Raw genomic sequence first — 16013 nt, forward strand, 5'->3', positions numbered from 1 at the left:
TATTTAGTATGCATACTCCACTTATGAAGTGCTTTCACGTGACAACAAGGACAATGATTATGTGATCTTGACTGTGACCTATCTGCTAAAAAAATTGCTTTTTCGAAACTTTGTTGCCGCCGGGCACATAGTGTTTTACAAACGCATCTTGTTTTGTTTTTTTTGCCCATCCCTGTTGTTGCTAATGCTATTACATAATTAGTTTAAATTAGAATGCAGTAGTACCTTAACATAATTTATCATTTCAGAGAGAAGAAAAGTGCATGACTTTAAAAGAAAACCAGTGAGATAAAATTATATAAAATGTATGATGATTCAGGATGTGGTCATTTGGTAAGTGGTAATTAAATCATGATTGGTATGTATAACAATTGCCTGAAAAAGAAAAATTCTAAATTTTAAATACTGAGCTGTGGTTTATCAGCTGTGAGCTACAAGAAGTTTTATGTAAAAGCTAGGGCTGAAACAATTTGCCCCCCTCCATGTTATGTATGTATTGTCGTGATTGACATACAATCAGTTCTCTAATACATACACTACAGTAAAACTTTGTCATCTCGAACCTGAATTGAAGAGGAAAAAACTTTGAGATCTCTCAAAAAATTTGAATGATAAAAAGGAAATGTTATTAACTGATTTCTTGCTGGTCAGTATTTTGATGACTTTAAGGAAGCTCTAAAAACTGCACACTAAAGTTAGAGCGATCTGCCCTTAGATTGAGATTACGAAAAATTTTATTTTACAGTCAGTTGGATTACTTGTAAGAGATTAAATTATTTTTAGCATTATCTAAAATCAAAAATAAAGAAATTATTTGATTATTTTCATAAATTTTCCAAATGTATTAAGTAAACAGCAATGATTTCTGCTCACAAATAGTCCATTGTCTTTGAAAATTTCTTGGGGAAATGATGCACATACGATATGTTCTAAATGAATAAAAAAGGCTCATTATGCACATCTTTATATGATAGATTTTTTTCTCTCCAAAGATTAATTTCTGTAAGTCTGACACTAAGTTTTTAGAGTTTTCTCAATTTTTTAGATACATGTATTCAATGAAATTATTTGAAGTATTAAATTTTGGTAAATTTTCTGATAGTAAAAGGTTATGTGGTTGAAAACAGACCTGGGGTAATGGTAATGTGTAATGGTAATGTATTGTAATCATTACATTTTTTCAAAGTAATGGGGTGCAATGTGTAATGGATCCATCTTTCAATTACAAGCAATTGTAATTTATAGTTTGGTTGAAAATACTTTAAAAAACAGCATGCATGCATGACAATAGGGCTTAAGTTTTTAATGTCTCTTAATTTTTCAGTGACATTAAAACAGGAATTGTCATCACCAATAGACAAATTTCACATTGCTAATAGTTGTCTCCAATTGTCGGTGTATCGCTCATTTTTCTCACTTTGTCCTTTGTAAGTTACTTGTATTTTTTTTTTAATCTTCAAACGATATTGGACAATAAATTACGATCTGTATCTGTATGGCCAGAGTATGGGGTAACGTGAAAATCATAATGAACATGTTCATACAGATTTCACTTCCAAGATATTGACCCTCAAAGTTGGTACAGTTATATAGAGGGAAAACAGCGTCTTAAGCCGATTGACCCCAGATTGACCCTGCAAAGGGGAATAACTTTTGTAAATGTGAAAGTTGTCTATGGTATATCATAGAGATCTAAAACTGAATGAATTTTGATCCACCAATTCATGAACATGATGAGTGGATGTAAATAATGTTGGTCAATTTTTGTAAAAAAAAAAAAATTAAATTACGTGTTTATAAACCGAGTGTACATGCAATACTGGCATAAAATTACTCATAAGATACATGTATACTTACACCATGATAAAAGCATATGTGTCCAATGCAGCATATGATAAATCATTAACATACAAGTACATGTATATCCATACTGTAATACATATATATTGCATTGTTTTAAGAGACCTGTTCTGTGGATGCCCTTAGACAGTGTGTCTACCCATCTGATATCACTTGTTCTGAGCATATTTCTCTCTCAAACTTAAACTACAGAGAGCCTGTGGATAGAAGAGTGACCTTGGACTAATTTTCTAGGTCAAAGGTCAGTATCAAAATGTACTGTATATCTTTATTCAAAGTCGTAGTCCAGAGTATATTTCTCCCTTGGTGTAATCTAGCTTTTATGCAATTGGTGTGGGGGGTCTGCAATGATCTTCAACCAATTTTTTAGGTCAAATATCAAAAATTAAAAAAAATTCTCTCTCTATTAATATTTTTGTTATTATAAAGAGTATATTTTCTCTCAAACTAATTCAACTTAAAGCAGGGTTCTATGAAATTGTAATATATTCTCAATGACATAATGAGGCTGAAAACATTATTTATATTATTTAAAATTTTTTCCTTATCATAAAGCATTAAATTTTAAAGAGACACATTAACTGCTGAAATCATATGTATCATGGTCATGGAAAGTAATTATTGATATTGGTATAATAAAGAACATTGACTGATCTTTCAGATTTCTAAGTTATTAGCTCACCTGAGCCGAAGGCTCAAGTGAGCTTTTCTGATCACATTTTGTCCGGCGTCCGTCTGTCTAGCTGTCCGTCTGTCTGTCCGTCTGTCTGTAAACTTTTCACATTTTCGACTTCTTCTCAAGAACCGCTGGGCCAATTTCAATCAAACTTGGCACAAAGCATCCTTGGGTAAAGGGGATTCAAGTTTGTTCAAGTGAAGGGCCACGCCCTTTTCCAAGGGGAGATAATTATGAATTAGAGAAAAATTAATGGCATTTTTTAAAAATCTTCTTAAAAACCACTGGGCCAGGAAAGATGAAACTCATGTGGAATCATCCTCAGGTAGTGTACATTCAAGTTTGTTCAAATCATGACCCCCGGGGCTAGGGTGGGGCCAAAATGGCCGACCCAAGTATTACATAGGAATATATAGGAAAAATCTTCTTCTCAAGAACCACTGGGCCAGGAAAGACGAAACTCATGTTGAATCATCCTCAGGTAATGTAGATTCTAGTTTGTTCAAATCATGACCCCCGGGGCTAGGGTGGGGCCAAAATGGCCGACCCAAATTTTACATAGGAATATATAGGAAAAATCTTTAAAAATCTTCTTCTCAAGAACCACTGGGCCAGGAAAGACGAAACTCATGTGGAATCATCCTCAGGTAGTGTAGATTCAAATTTGTTCAAATCATGACCCCCGGAGCTAGGGTGGGGCCAAAATGGCCGACCCAAATTTTACATAGGGATATATAGGGAAATCTTTTAAAATCTTCTTTTCAAGTACTTCAAAGCTATGACTAGTGATATTTATATGGAATCATCCTCAGGTAGTGTAGATTCCAGTTTGATCAAATGATGAATGCCTGGGGGGGGGTAAATTCAAGCCCGATGTGCTCAGGTGAGCGCTGTGGCCCCTGGGCCTCTTGTATTCAAGCATTATAATTCTGACACATCATATGATAATTTTGTATGAATATTGCAGATCATAGATGATGTGAAGGAAATACCAGGGAACTGATGTTGAAAGAAGTACTTAATGACGCTTATGAATGGACTTAAATGTGAAAGACTGTTCCATTGTTTATCTAAGTTAAATGAATTTATTTAGTACTTTGATATCATTGAAAAATACTGTTACAGTTTTTGTACATCAAATGAATTATTAAACATATAAAATGGTAATGCTTTTTTTCTCTTACATTTAATGATTTTTTTGATAGATTTTTGAAAGAATACACATAATTTCACATCGCTTCCTTAAGAAAAGTTGGGGAATCTTGAAGTTTCCCAGTAACTTCAACCAGGAATGGGACTCCAGATAATTCCACCAAGTTTTTTTTTCCGCCACACAGAAACTGCTACACAAGTTCCATATAGTTTCCTGAGTCAAAGAATCTTTAGGAATCGTAAGGTTTCACGAGGTTCCATGTAGTTTCCCGTAATAGGAAACCTTAAGATTCCATCAAGTTTCCATTCCACGGAAACCACTACACTCTGATTCCCTGTGGTTTCCTGAGTCACGGAAACTGTAGGAATCATGAGGTTTCCCAAGCTTCCATGTAGTTTCCTTAAAAAGGAAACCTTAAGATTCCACCAAGTTTCCATCCCACGGAAACCACTACGCTCCAATTCCATATGGTTTCCTGAGTCACGGAAATTATAGGAATGGTGAGGTTTCCCGAGCTTCCATGTAGTTTCCCGTAAAAGGAAACCTAAAGATTCCACCAAGTTTCCATTTCACGGAAACCCCCTACGCTCCGATTCCATCAAGTTTCCTGATTCTGGAAACCAGTGGAATCTTTAGGTTTCCCATTACGGGAAACTACATGGATGTTCGGGAAACTTCAGGTTTACAGAGGTTTCCGTGGTTCAGGATACCTTATGGAATCGGAGCGTAGGGGGTTTCCGTGTCACGGAAACTTGGCGGAATAACCTGGCATCCGCTTCGGAAACCACTGGGAAACATGATGTAAACATGAAGTTTCCATGTGGTTTCCATAAAGTTTCCCATGATGGGAAACCACTTTTTTCACCCAGTGCATGGCTGTTTTCAGAAAATTGAAGTAGACTTTTAATTTTATGTACGATACTTACTATCCCAGTGAAATCTAAATATAGTTTACGGACATCATCTTGTATGTAGTGTAGTATTAGAGGGGTAAGTAAGAACTCTTGTGCACCCGTTACGGAGTTTATTTGCAAAATTTATTAATTTATAAGTATAGATTGCTGACGATTACAGTAAGATTTTTGATTTTGACGATTGGGGTATATTAGATCACATTTTTAATTTTTGTTCAAAAAGATGGGGTCCGTTTTCTTGCGATATGTTTGCAGATTCTAAAAATAAAAAGGTAGAAAAGTTCTATTCAAAATTTTGGAATCCTGGTTGTTCAGGTGTTGACGCATTTGCACACGATTGGTCAGGTGAGAACTGTTGGATTGTCCCGCCTCCTGTGTTAATATGTAAAGCACTCAAGCATCTAAAAATATGTCAAGGTCACGGACTCGGCATTATTTTGGTCTATCGTTTGGAACGAATCATGCAAAACATAGAAATTTTGTTAAAGATTTCATTGAATTTTTTAAACCAAATAATTTTTTCGTACCTGGTTCAGACAGTACAAGTATGTTTGCAAAGACAAGATTCAGTGGAAATGTTCTTGCAATGAAAGTTGATTTTAGTATTAATTGAAAATTTACTCATAAATCTGTGTTGTTAATAGTTTTTCAGCGAAGCATGGATGGAGATAGAGAGTATGACAAATGATGATCGGTTCAACACAAACAGTAAAAATATACTAGATATTGTTCAGAGAAGCAATAGTGACAACAAATTGAAGAAATAGGATTTTTACTTCCAAAAATGGTGCCAGGAAAACGGAGTCTCAAGTTTACCTTCCAAACCAAGCGTGATTGCGATATTTTTGAGTGGGCAAGTTCAAAGCAGTGTTTCAGAATCGGTGTTGTTATCGTTGTATTACAGCATTAAATGGTACCATGATATTCATTGTGTACCTAATAATCCATGTGATCAGAAGTTAATTCAAATGCTCGTGCAAGGAGGGAGGAGGATATCGGCAAAACCAATTCAAAAGAAAGAGCCTATTACTTCGGATATTCTTCATGATTTAATATCTTTATACGGTACGGGAGAGAAAAAATGTGATATTAATCTGTATGTTGTTAATTGGTTTTTCGGGGTTTTGGCGTTTTAGTGAAATTTCCAATTTAAAAGTGAAAGATGTGAAATTCGACGAATTATTCATGGAAGTGAATATCCAATCTAGTAAAACATGTGTATATGCGGGGAAATATCGTTACTATCGCAAAAGCTGGGGATGTTTTGTGTCCTGTTCATTGGATGAGGCATTATTTCGAAATTGCAGAGCTCAATAATAAAGAAGATTTTATATTTAGATCAGTGAGATTTTTCAAATCTGAAAAGAAATACAAGTTATGTGAACAGAATAAACCTTTGTCGTTCAATCGTGCGCAAGAGATCTTACTTGAAGCTTTAAAAAGAGTAGGTGTGGATCCAAAATTATTCAAACTGCATAGTCTCCGTAGTGGAGGTGCAACTACAGCCGCTATGAACAATGTTTCAGATCGCTTGATAAAGATTCATGGCAGATGGAAATGTGATTTGTCCAGGGACAACTACATTAAAGATTCAATAAACAATAAAATAAAAGTTACAAAGAATCTTAATTTGTCAAATGAATAGTTAATGCTTTTAAATCCTAGCCCTTTGTTTTATTCTATGTTCTAGCGAGCAGCATTCCTACATTTATGGTTGTTTGTTATCTTTAGAGTATAATTAATTTATATTCGGACGAACAAAGTGAGGGAGAATATAATTATCATTATTCTTGGAGAGTATTCGATTTGAGTGTTGTCACGTGGTCAGGTAATATAAATAGTCGAAGCGTGCAGAACAAGTCATTCTACCACTCGCTAGAAAACAAGGTAATTCAAGGGCTAGTAAATTAAACATGAAAAGAGAACTTAAAAGGCTTGTAAATTAAAGAAATATAAAGACTCGAGGCATTAAAAACATATGAATGAAATATTTAAATGAACAGAGAAGCAGTGTATACATATATATGTAATTAGATGTTCTAGCGAGCAGCATTCCTACATTTATGGTTGTTTGTTATCTTTAGAGTATAATTAATTTAAATTCGGACGAACAAAGTGAGGGAGAATATAAATTCTAATAAATTTTAGGAGTCTGACGAAGAGATCCACTTTAAAGGGGAGGTGGAGGCCCTGGAACCCCATGAGTAAGTTTTTTTTTCTTTCCGATTTAAATGGAAATTCAGTTGCAAGTTCTATTTTTCTACTGATTAACATTATTTTCACACCAATTTGCTTTTGGTGCAATCTTGAATAATTGACCTATTTAGGTTAATGCTTAGAGAACTTCTCCCAATGAAATGATTTACGAGTCCTCAGACTTCAATAACCCCATTTGACAATACCAATAAAACCATTTAAATCATCTTCATACCAAAACCATTTATATTTATTATCTTCATATCAATATTTTTTTTTTCATGGCGAGGGGTGGGGGGGGGGGGATGTTAACTTCCTTAAGCCAAAACAGTTTGTGAAAATGTTCTTCCTTATCCTCCTAATCCTTAGAAATTTTCAATTTGAATATAAACTAAAGTTATCTCCCCTTGGAAAAAGGCGTAGACCCTCATTGGAATCTTGATCCAAGCATACCTTGTGGCAAGTTTGTTTGAAATTCTCCCGGTGGTCCTCAATAACAAATGACAATGGTAAAAGTTGATGTCAACAACAACAGACACATGTATTTCAATCAAAAAAGTTCACATAAGCCTTCAGCTTGGGTGAGGTAAAAAACTCTTGCACTTTATCGTTAAGTAAAATCTTTCTAAATACTCTTGACACTTTCATTTATACTTTCCAGAGAATACAGCTACATAATAGTAGATGGGATGACCCTCAAGGTTTCCGAACCACAACTGGTCAAGGTATTCCCCAACAAAACCTTCAAGGAAGGAGTTCAATTCGTGGGGAAATGCAAGGGCTTGACAGAGGTAGAGATGTACGTTTTTTTGCCTACTTTGATGAAAGAAAAATGATTCAATTCACACCCATAAATAAAAAATTACTGATATTATTATTATTTTTTAAAAGGCATAGAAAGAATAATATAATGCTACTCCACTGAATATGAAAATCTATTTATTCCAGTGGAATAATTCCACATGATACAAAAAGGAAGAAATATTTTACTCATAGTTTAAAATACCTTATTGCATTTACCTTGGATGTCAATTTAGTCCAAGAGCTGCAAAATTTCAAAGATATGTTAAGCATTTTGTTGTTCATTACTTATAACTTTTTAAAATTGCTTTATATTAGAGAAAAGGCTCTGCTTTTGTGCTGTGTGTACACATGTATTGGACAAATTGTATTTTCTACTTATCATTATGAAAGTCAGTTAAAAATCATTCAACTCAGCACAATCTAAACTTGAGAATTAATAAATTTCATAAAAAATTCAAGTAAACGGGGACAACTTACGTTCTAACAAAGATTTTAAACTACTGGCTTACCTTATAATCCTTTCCTTCCTTTTTAGTGAGCAATACAATGCAGCAAAAAAGCCCAAGAAAGCGGAGAAGCCCTGCAAAGAAGATTGAATTTTCAATGTTTCCGCTAAATTTTTTATCCAAGGGTCATTATGAGTATGACTCTTTGATATAAACTTTTGGGAGTCAAAACGATTTTTTGAGGGTCATAATATATTTTGGTTTTGCTTTCAGTTCTTATATTAGCTTTGCCTTCTATAATCAAATATTTGATGTTTAAAAATAAAAAAAAAAATGAAAGTAAAATAATTGATACATGTATACTTCTTTTATTTACCGGTAAACTGTCATATACCTTAATCAAAAGATAACAATTGAAAGTGGTTGATTGCTGTACAAAATTGTTCATTAATGAATTGAACTTTCCTCACCTTTTTATTACCATAAATAGCCTTTTTGACAAAACCAAGCTGATATAAATATGCCACAGACCTGTTTACTCTTACGATTTCACCGTATTTTTAGTGTAAAATACGTCTCACGTTTTGCTATTATAAAAATACGGAAGTCGGAAAAACATTCGTTTGGAATTTAGCAGCCAATTTTTGTTATGATTTCTTTTAGTTTCACGCTTTTTAATCGCTAAAAAGAGAAAGATTTCGAACACATTAGTGATGTTCGGTTGCCAATGCGCTGTGGTATTCTTTAATGACACAGACCATGTTGTTTAATCATGTTTTGGTAATCGGAAAAGCAGTTGTTCTCTATAAGTAAATGTTAAATCAATGGAAAGTGAAATCTTACTGACAAATGTTAAATCTCATGGCCAAATCTAATCAAAAATACTGAGAGACAACGATATGGGTAAACAGGTCTGATGCCGATGTAAGACTAAACATGCTGAAGTGCCATTTCTATCTGCACTTCCGGTTTTGTTAAGAATTATATAGATTGTACAAAAGAATTGAATAGAATGCCGATTTCAATCACTGCCTCTTTGAATTTAAAGCTGAACACTACTCGTAAATAGGCATAGTCCGCCATATTTCTCGTTCTTCAACGCTCTCCCTACAACTCGTATATAAGGAGCAGATCGCTAGTCAGTTCAATGTATTTTACAATAGAGATCCGATGAGTGCAGACGTACATCTAACAAAGCGTGCTACTCAATATCGATGAAATTATCAAATTTTACGTATTTTTTCCAAAACACGACAAAAGTGTCATGGAAAATACAGGTCAATACATTATTTACAAACAGAAAATACACATGAAAACGAGAAATAAACGCAAAAAATCTAAGACCACGATAGGAGTACTACATGTCGGCCACGAGTTTCGAGTGTGCAATCGGGTGTAACGAAAGCGAAGGATTTATATACCCGTTTGACAGTGCCTATTTATGAGAAGTGTTCAGCTTTAAACTAAAAGCAATGATTAATTCCTAGGAAGTTGTCCAGAATGTAAATTCAACATGTAAAGTACCTTCCATTCCCAAGTAACTATAAGCCTTACCTGAACCAAACTTACTTGGATAGGACTGGGTGGAGAGACTGTGTGGCTGCCTTATGTGCCACCTGCCACGAAGAGGCCTAAGTAAGTAAGAACCAAACTTGCATGGACGATGCATCTAGGGATGGACAGAACCACACTTGCTTCAGATGCTGGATCTGACCTAGATTTTCCAGACGAGTGACCAGGTTAAAGTTTTTGGAGCAGTTCCATTCCCAAGTAATTATAAGCCCTACCTGAACCAAACTTGCATGGATGATGCATCTAAAAATGGACACTACCACACTAGCTTCGGATGCTGGATCTGACCTCGATTTTCCAGATGAGTGACCAGGTTCTAGTTTTTGGAGCAGGTCCATTTCCAAGTAACTATAAGCCCTACCTGAACCAAAGTTGCAAGGATGATGCATCTAGGGATGGACACAACAACACTTGCTTCGGATGCTGAATCTGACCTAGATTTTCCAGATGAGTGACCAGGTTAAAGTTTTTGGAGCAGGTCCATAACCCAGGAACTATAATGAGCCTAATTTGATGCATCTAGGGATGTACACAACAAGACATGCTTCGGATGCTGGATCTGACCTCATTTTCCAGATGAGTGACCAGGTTAAAGTTTTTAGAGCAGGTCCATTCCCAAGGAACTATAAGCCCTACCTGAACCAAGCTTGCATGGATGATGCATCTAGGGATGGACACTACCACACTTGCTTCAGATGCTGGACCTGACCTAGATTTTCCAGATGAGGGACCAGGTTTAAGTTTTTGGAGCAGGTCCATTCTTAAGTAACTATAAGCCTTACCTGAACCAAACTTGCATGGATGATGCATCTAAGGATGGATACTACCACACTTGCTTCGGATGCTAGATCTGACCTATATTTGAAGCAGGTCTATCCCAAAGTAACTATAAACGCTACCTGGACCAAACTTGCATGGATGATGCATCTAGGATGGACACTACCATACTTGCTTTGGATGCTGAATCTGACCTAGATTTTCCAGATGAGTGAATTTTAATCAAATTATCATGGATGATGTATCTTAGGATGGACACTTTCAGACTTGTTTCGGATTCTGAATCTGACCTACATTTTCCAGATGTGTGACAAGAGTAATGTTTTTGGAGTAGCTATATAATATTATGATTAAACAGCTTGGATGGTACATCTAAGGATGAAAACTTCCAGACCTGCTTTGGATGTTGGAACTGTCCAAAATTTTCTTGATTAGTAAACAGGTTAGAAGTTTTTTGAGCAGGTCTATTTTCAAGTATCTGTAAGACCTTCTCACACCAAACTTGAATGGATATTGATCTTGGGATGAACACTAATTAGAAAAAATATGTGAGATTTACCTTACTTATAGATAGCCTTTGTCGAGGTGAGCTTCGTAATCTTTGATTACCTATATTTTTCCAATTATGGACCCTATGGTTGGTTAAAATTAGTGATTAATGTTTAAATATAGTACGTATGCTGCAATTTTTTTTTGGGGGGGAAAGAAAAACACCACCAGAACAGCAAGGTTATGTTAGTCATATTGACAATGAAGCATGCTCATGTGTGTATTAACCCCTTTGTGCTGGGGGGGTGGGAGGGCACATTACGGAGTGAAAAGTTTTCATGGAAACTCTAGATAAAGAGGAAAAAAATCTTTCAGAGATCGAGCGTTCGCTTCGTGATCGGGAGGTCCGGGTTCGATTCTCGTTCCCGGCGCCGCGTCAAACCTAAGACGTAAAAATAGGTAGTGACTGTTCCTTCGCCAAGCGCTCGGCATCAGAAGTGAAAGTCACGGGTCTTTCGGATATGACCTTAAAAACGTAGGTCCCGTGTCACGGTAGGCGCTGGCACGATAAAGAACCCTCACTGCTCAAAGGCCCTGAGTGCCGAGTATAGGTCTAAATTTGAAGCCCTTCACCGGCATACGGTGACGTCTCCATATGAGTGAAAAATTCTCAAGAGGGACGTTAAACAATATACAATCAATCAATCAATCTTTCAGAGATGTAAAAATGCAGGACCAAGGTGATTCAGTTGAACATTGTGGCCTGTAGGCTTCATGTTGTTTATAAGCAATCTATCCAGTTCCTTTTTTTTTCCTTAAGTTTAAAGGTGGTCATGCAGAGAGATTAGGGATTTCGGAGAAAGGTTCTGTTAAGGAAAAGAAGAAAAGCAGAGCATCTTTTTTTAAAATCTCAACCAGGTACACTTCAGGATCGTACTGTCACAGAATTCATAGATATAAACGATGATCGTCTGAAGGAACTTTTAAACATGATAGAGGCTCGCAATAAGGAATCTGATGATGATGATTATGAGAATGACCCAGCTTTTGTTTGCAACAGTGACTTGGATGATTCAAGTGCAAGCTCTGATAGTATATTCTTCCACTTGAGCACTCTAAAATGACATATGCGAAAACAGTACTAATGTATGTACGCCTGCAGAAAAGTTAGACAGCAACAGAGAAAAAATAAGATTATTGAACCTACACAATAAGACAATAATTATCAAGTTGAAGATGACATAAGTGAAAAAGCAGATAAGGATTGTGACATGCCTTCCTCTAGAAGCATTGCAGATGAGGAATGTGTCTTTGATGATAAGTATAGAAAGATATATGCGAAACGCTTCAAAAAGACAAATATCAAATCTAAAAGTGGAAGAAATTATGACCGAGTACATGCTTGTTTGGTTTGCTGTCAACTTTTGACAAATATTCAGACTCACCTGGAAAACAAGCATCCTTATGAACAGAAAGTAAAAGAAATTTCAGACCTAAAAAAGGAATTGTCCAATGCCCCAGAAAATCAGTCTGAGATAAAGGAAGAAATTAGGACAAAACAAAGTTTGCTCAGAAATGAAGGAGACAATAAACACAACATGAAAGTGGTAGAGGCTGGGGAGGGAGAGCTTCTTATTTCCCGTAGGAAAGGGAAGTTTAACATTGAAGAGTATGGGCCATGCCTAAATTGTAAAGAGTTGATTGTACTTTCTTCCTGCATAACCAAACATAATAAAGTTTGCCCAGCATTTTAGAAAACTGAGTCCCCAAAGAGTATGAAGGGTATCATCACAATACAGGCAAAATTGCACAAGAGGCCTCATCCAACCTGAAGAAGGAAGCGTTTCCGATTATGAGGCAAGACAACATCACAAAAACAGCAGTGGCAGATCCATTAATCGTAGCCCTTGGAGATGTTTGGCTCATGAAGTGTGTTGACAATAAACGCAAACGAAAATACTATTGTAGTTTCAGAATGAGGCTCGCTGCTCGCCTTCTTCATCTTCTTAGAAAAGAAAGTCAGTGTGAAACGTCTCTATGGGACTTTTTAACACCAGGTCACTTTGACCTAGTGGCAGCGTTCGCCTTGAAAGCTTGTGAGGAAGAAAATGGGGATTTAGTCCATCCAAGCACTGCTATCAAACTTGGGTTTGATATTTCCAGGTTAAGCTATAAATTTGTAATGTTGCATCAAAAAAGGATTGCACAGTGACAACAAATCCACTACCGATTCATAAAATTAGTAGAAGTGGAGTGGGGAACAAAAGTAAAAAAGCTTGCTAGGACATTAAGTAATGAATGGCAGTTTAACAAACCTGCAAAACTGCCCTTTGCTGAAGATGTCTGCAGCTTAACAAACCACATATTGTGATATGGTCCTGTCATATCCTTCTCCTCGTCTCGCATAGGGACACAATTATGTCTAAGAAACAATACGAATGAAGCAAGTACGTTCTAATAAACTGCATACATTTTGTTTAAAGTTAACTCGTCCTTTAACTGACTTGAGCGATGTTAGTCTTCATTACAGTCTTTATATTCTATTGCTATCTGTTGCTTAGACTTGCTCAAGTCTCTCTGTTTTTTTTCTTTTTAGTGCTCTCTTTCATACTTTTTGATAATTGAATGATTATAATGGCACTCGGAAGGCCTCGGGTACTACGTTATTGTCATCCGGGTGAGTTATCTTTTCTTGGGCGATGAGTTTCACACTGTGCAGAAAGCTGGGGTTTTAGTTGGATAAAAGCTATTTTCGATGGAAATATCTGGAATATTTTAGCCTGGATAAGTACTAGGACATTATTTGCGCTAGTTCCTTTCAGGATTTGTGTAACTTTTCTCACGTAAGTTGTTTTTTGACTTTTTTTAAATATCGTGTGCTACTTTCGATTCTTCCTTTGTGTATTTTAATATGTGAAGTAGAGAACAGAGTGGATAAGATGCCCCTGTGACTGCAGTGTGCTGCTGGAGATTTGCTGATAAGTTGACAGATTGACAGATGATGAATGGTTATGGGGGATTTCCTAAATGTTATAAAGATGCACAAATTTTACACACATTTTTGTAAACCTTCTCTAAGTAAAATGAACACAGAAAAAATATCTCAAGCAATATCTGATGGATTAAAGCAATTGTCTATAAGTGAATTAAAACCAAACCAGAAAAAAGTTATAGAAGCATATTTAAAGTCTTCTGTTCACCTACTTGAAGTGGTAAATCCTTAACATTTGAGCTGGCACCGTTTTTGTTCCAAGCATCAAGTTCAGCTCATGATAAAACAATTGTGTTGGTCATTTCCCCTCTGACCTCTCTTATAAGAAGTCAGGTAGATGCATTGCAAAAGAAAGGACTTAGTGCACATCACCTGAGTAAATTAGGTGGAGAGTTTGCTGATCCTACAATTATCTTTGCTAGTCCAGAATCAATATTGGGAACACAAAGAAAAATTACAGAGGATTTGGCAAAAAGAAACTTTATCAAAGCTATTTTTGTGGATGAAGCTCATTGCATTAAGAAATTGTAAGTACAGATTCTGTATATAAATACATGTACTTCTAAATGATTGTAGAAAAGAGGATTAAAAATTGTAAATTATTATCCTCTAATCATATTTTTTATGTAGTTATACAGAGTAAATAATTAATCTCACTAATCCTTAATTAATCTCACTAATCACAAACACATCTCACACACGTATATAAGTTCTATTAGTGAAATAATACAATATCTTTTTTTTCATGCAGCGGTGAAGATAAAAAGAAAAAACCAGCATATCGTCCATTTTATGGAAAACTAGGAGAAATAAGATCTCTCACAGGAGAAAATGTTCCAGTGATAGCATTAACATCAGCAGCTACCATTGAAACAAAGGAATACATCTACAAAAGCTTATCAATGAAAAAGGTTGAAGAAATAATTGTCAGTCCAAACAAGCTGAATATTACATATTGGTGCATCAAGTTACAGCACAGTAGCATTAGGAAAAAATTTAAATGGCTTGTTGAAGAGCTCAAAGCAAACAAAGAAAACACAACAAGAATTAACATATTCTTTAGGCAAATTAAGCATATATCAGAAGTTTATGAGCACCTGGAAGAATCACTAGGCAGGGCATCATATGTCAATTATAAGGAAGATAAAAATCTATCTGTTCATCATATCAGGATCCGACTAGTAATATTCGGGTAGTTCTTTGTTCAACATCCTTTAGCATGGGCCTTGATGTTAAGGCAGTTGATACAGTTGTTCATTATGGTCCTGCCAATGATATTGATGACTACCTTCAGGAGACTGGGCGTGCTGGTAGAGATCCACTGATTCAAAGTCATGCAATACTCCTGTTATATAAAAGATCCTTGGGTAGTCGTAATATAACTTCTCAAATGAAGGAATACACAAAGTCCAATATGTGTCGAAGACAGTGTTTATTAAAACTGTTTGAAAATAAACCAGAACCAATATCTCCAATGCATAACTGCAGTGATAACTGCAGGAAAATCTGTTCATGTTCATGCAAATGCTCAGATGAATGTTCATGTGAGGAACCATTTAATGGTGTTAAATCTAAAATATTTGAACGAATTGTTTTGACGAATGAAGAGGACTCGGACGATAGTCAGACATCCGATGAAGGATTATCCGATGACAGTGAATTCATTAGATATCTGTCTACAAAACCAGTTCTAAACTACTCATCTGATGAAGACTGATGGCCATTATAACTGCATTTTATCCATAAAAATGTTTTCGGTTATAATCCGAAAGCGAACCTGAAATCCAGTTGCGAACGTCATCCATATCTAGTTGGAAAAGGGAATTGAATTTTTTGACTTTCGGAATGAAGGATCATGTTGTCTTCCAGGTATTATGGAAAAAAGGTCAAGTTTTTGATACTGTTCAACTAATTTCAAAATATCCTCAGTGAAATCTGCTGCTGTGTGTTTAGATGTTGTTTTTTTTCACATGACAGTTTGTATCAAAGCATAGTACAACAGATTGTAATGCACTTCGGTCACTCTGGGCACTGTTTTCTCTGTAAAAGTACCCCTGAAACTATGTGCTTCAAACTTAAAAACCTTGTTGCAGTGTTCTATGTCTTGATCATTTGGATGATTTGAATCCCAATC

At 35.7% G+C, this 16013-nt stretch overlaps 1 protein-coding gene across 1 annotated transcript; it reads left to right on the top strand.

Annotated features, from left to right (window-relative positions):
- Positions 1-15098: 15098 nt before the first annotated feature.
- LOC134265361 (bifunctional 3'-5' exonuclease/ATP-dependent helicase WRN-like) lies at positions 15099-15596 on the top strand. The gene has a single exon (XM_062747580.1). It carries the CDS (start codon positions 15099-15101, stop codon positions 15594-15596), a length of 498 nt encoding a protein of 165 aa, XP_062603564.1.
- Positions 15597-16013: the final 417 nt, after the last annotated feature.

Source organism: Saccostrea cucullata, unplaced genomic scaffold (genome assembly GCF_032062105.1).
Source record: "Saccostrea cucullata isolate Sc308-1 unplaced genomic scaffold, CSIRO_AGI_Scuc_v1 ctg1703, whole genome shotgun sequence".
Classification (NCBI taxonomy): Eukaryota; Metazoa; Mollusca; class Bivalvia; order Ostreida; family Ostreidae; genus Saccostrea; species Saccostrea cuccullata.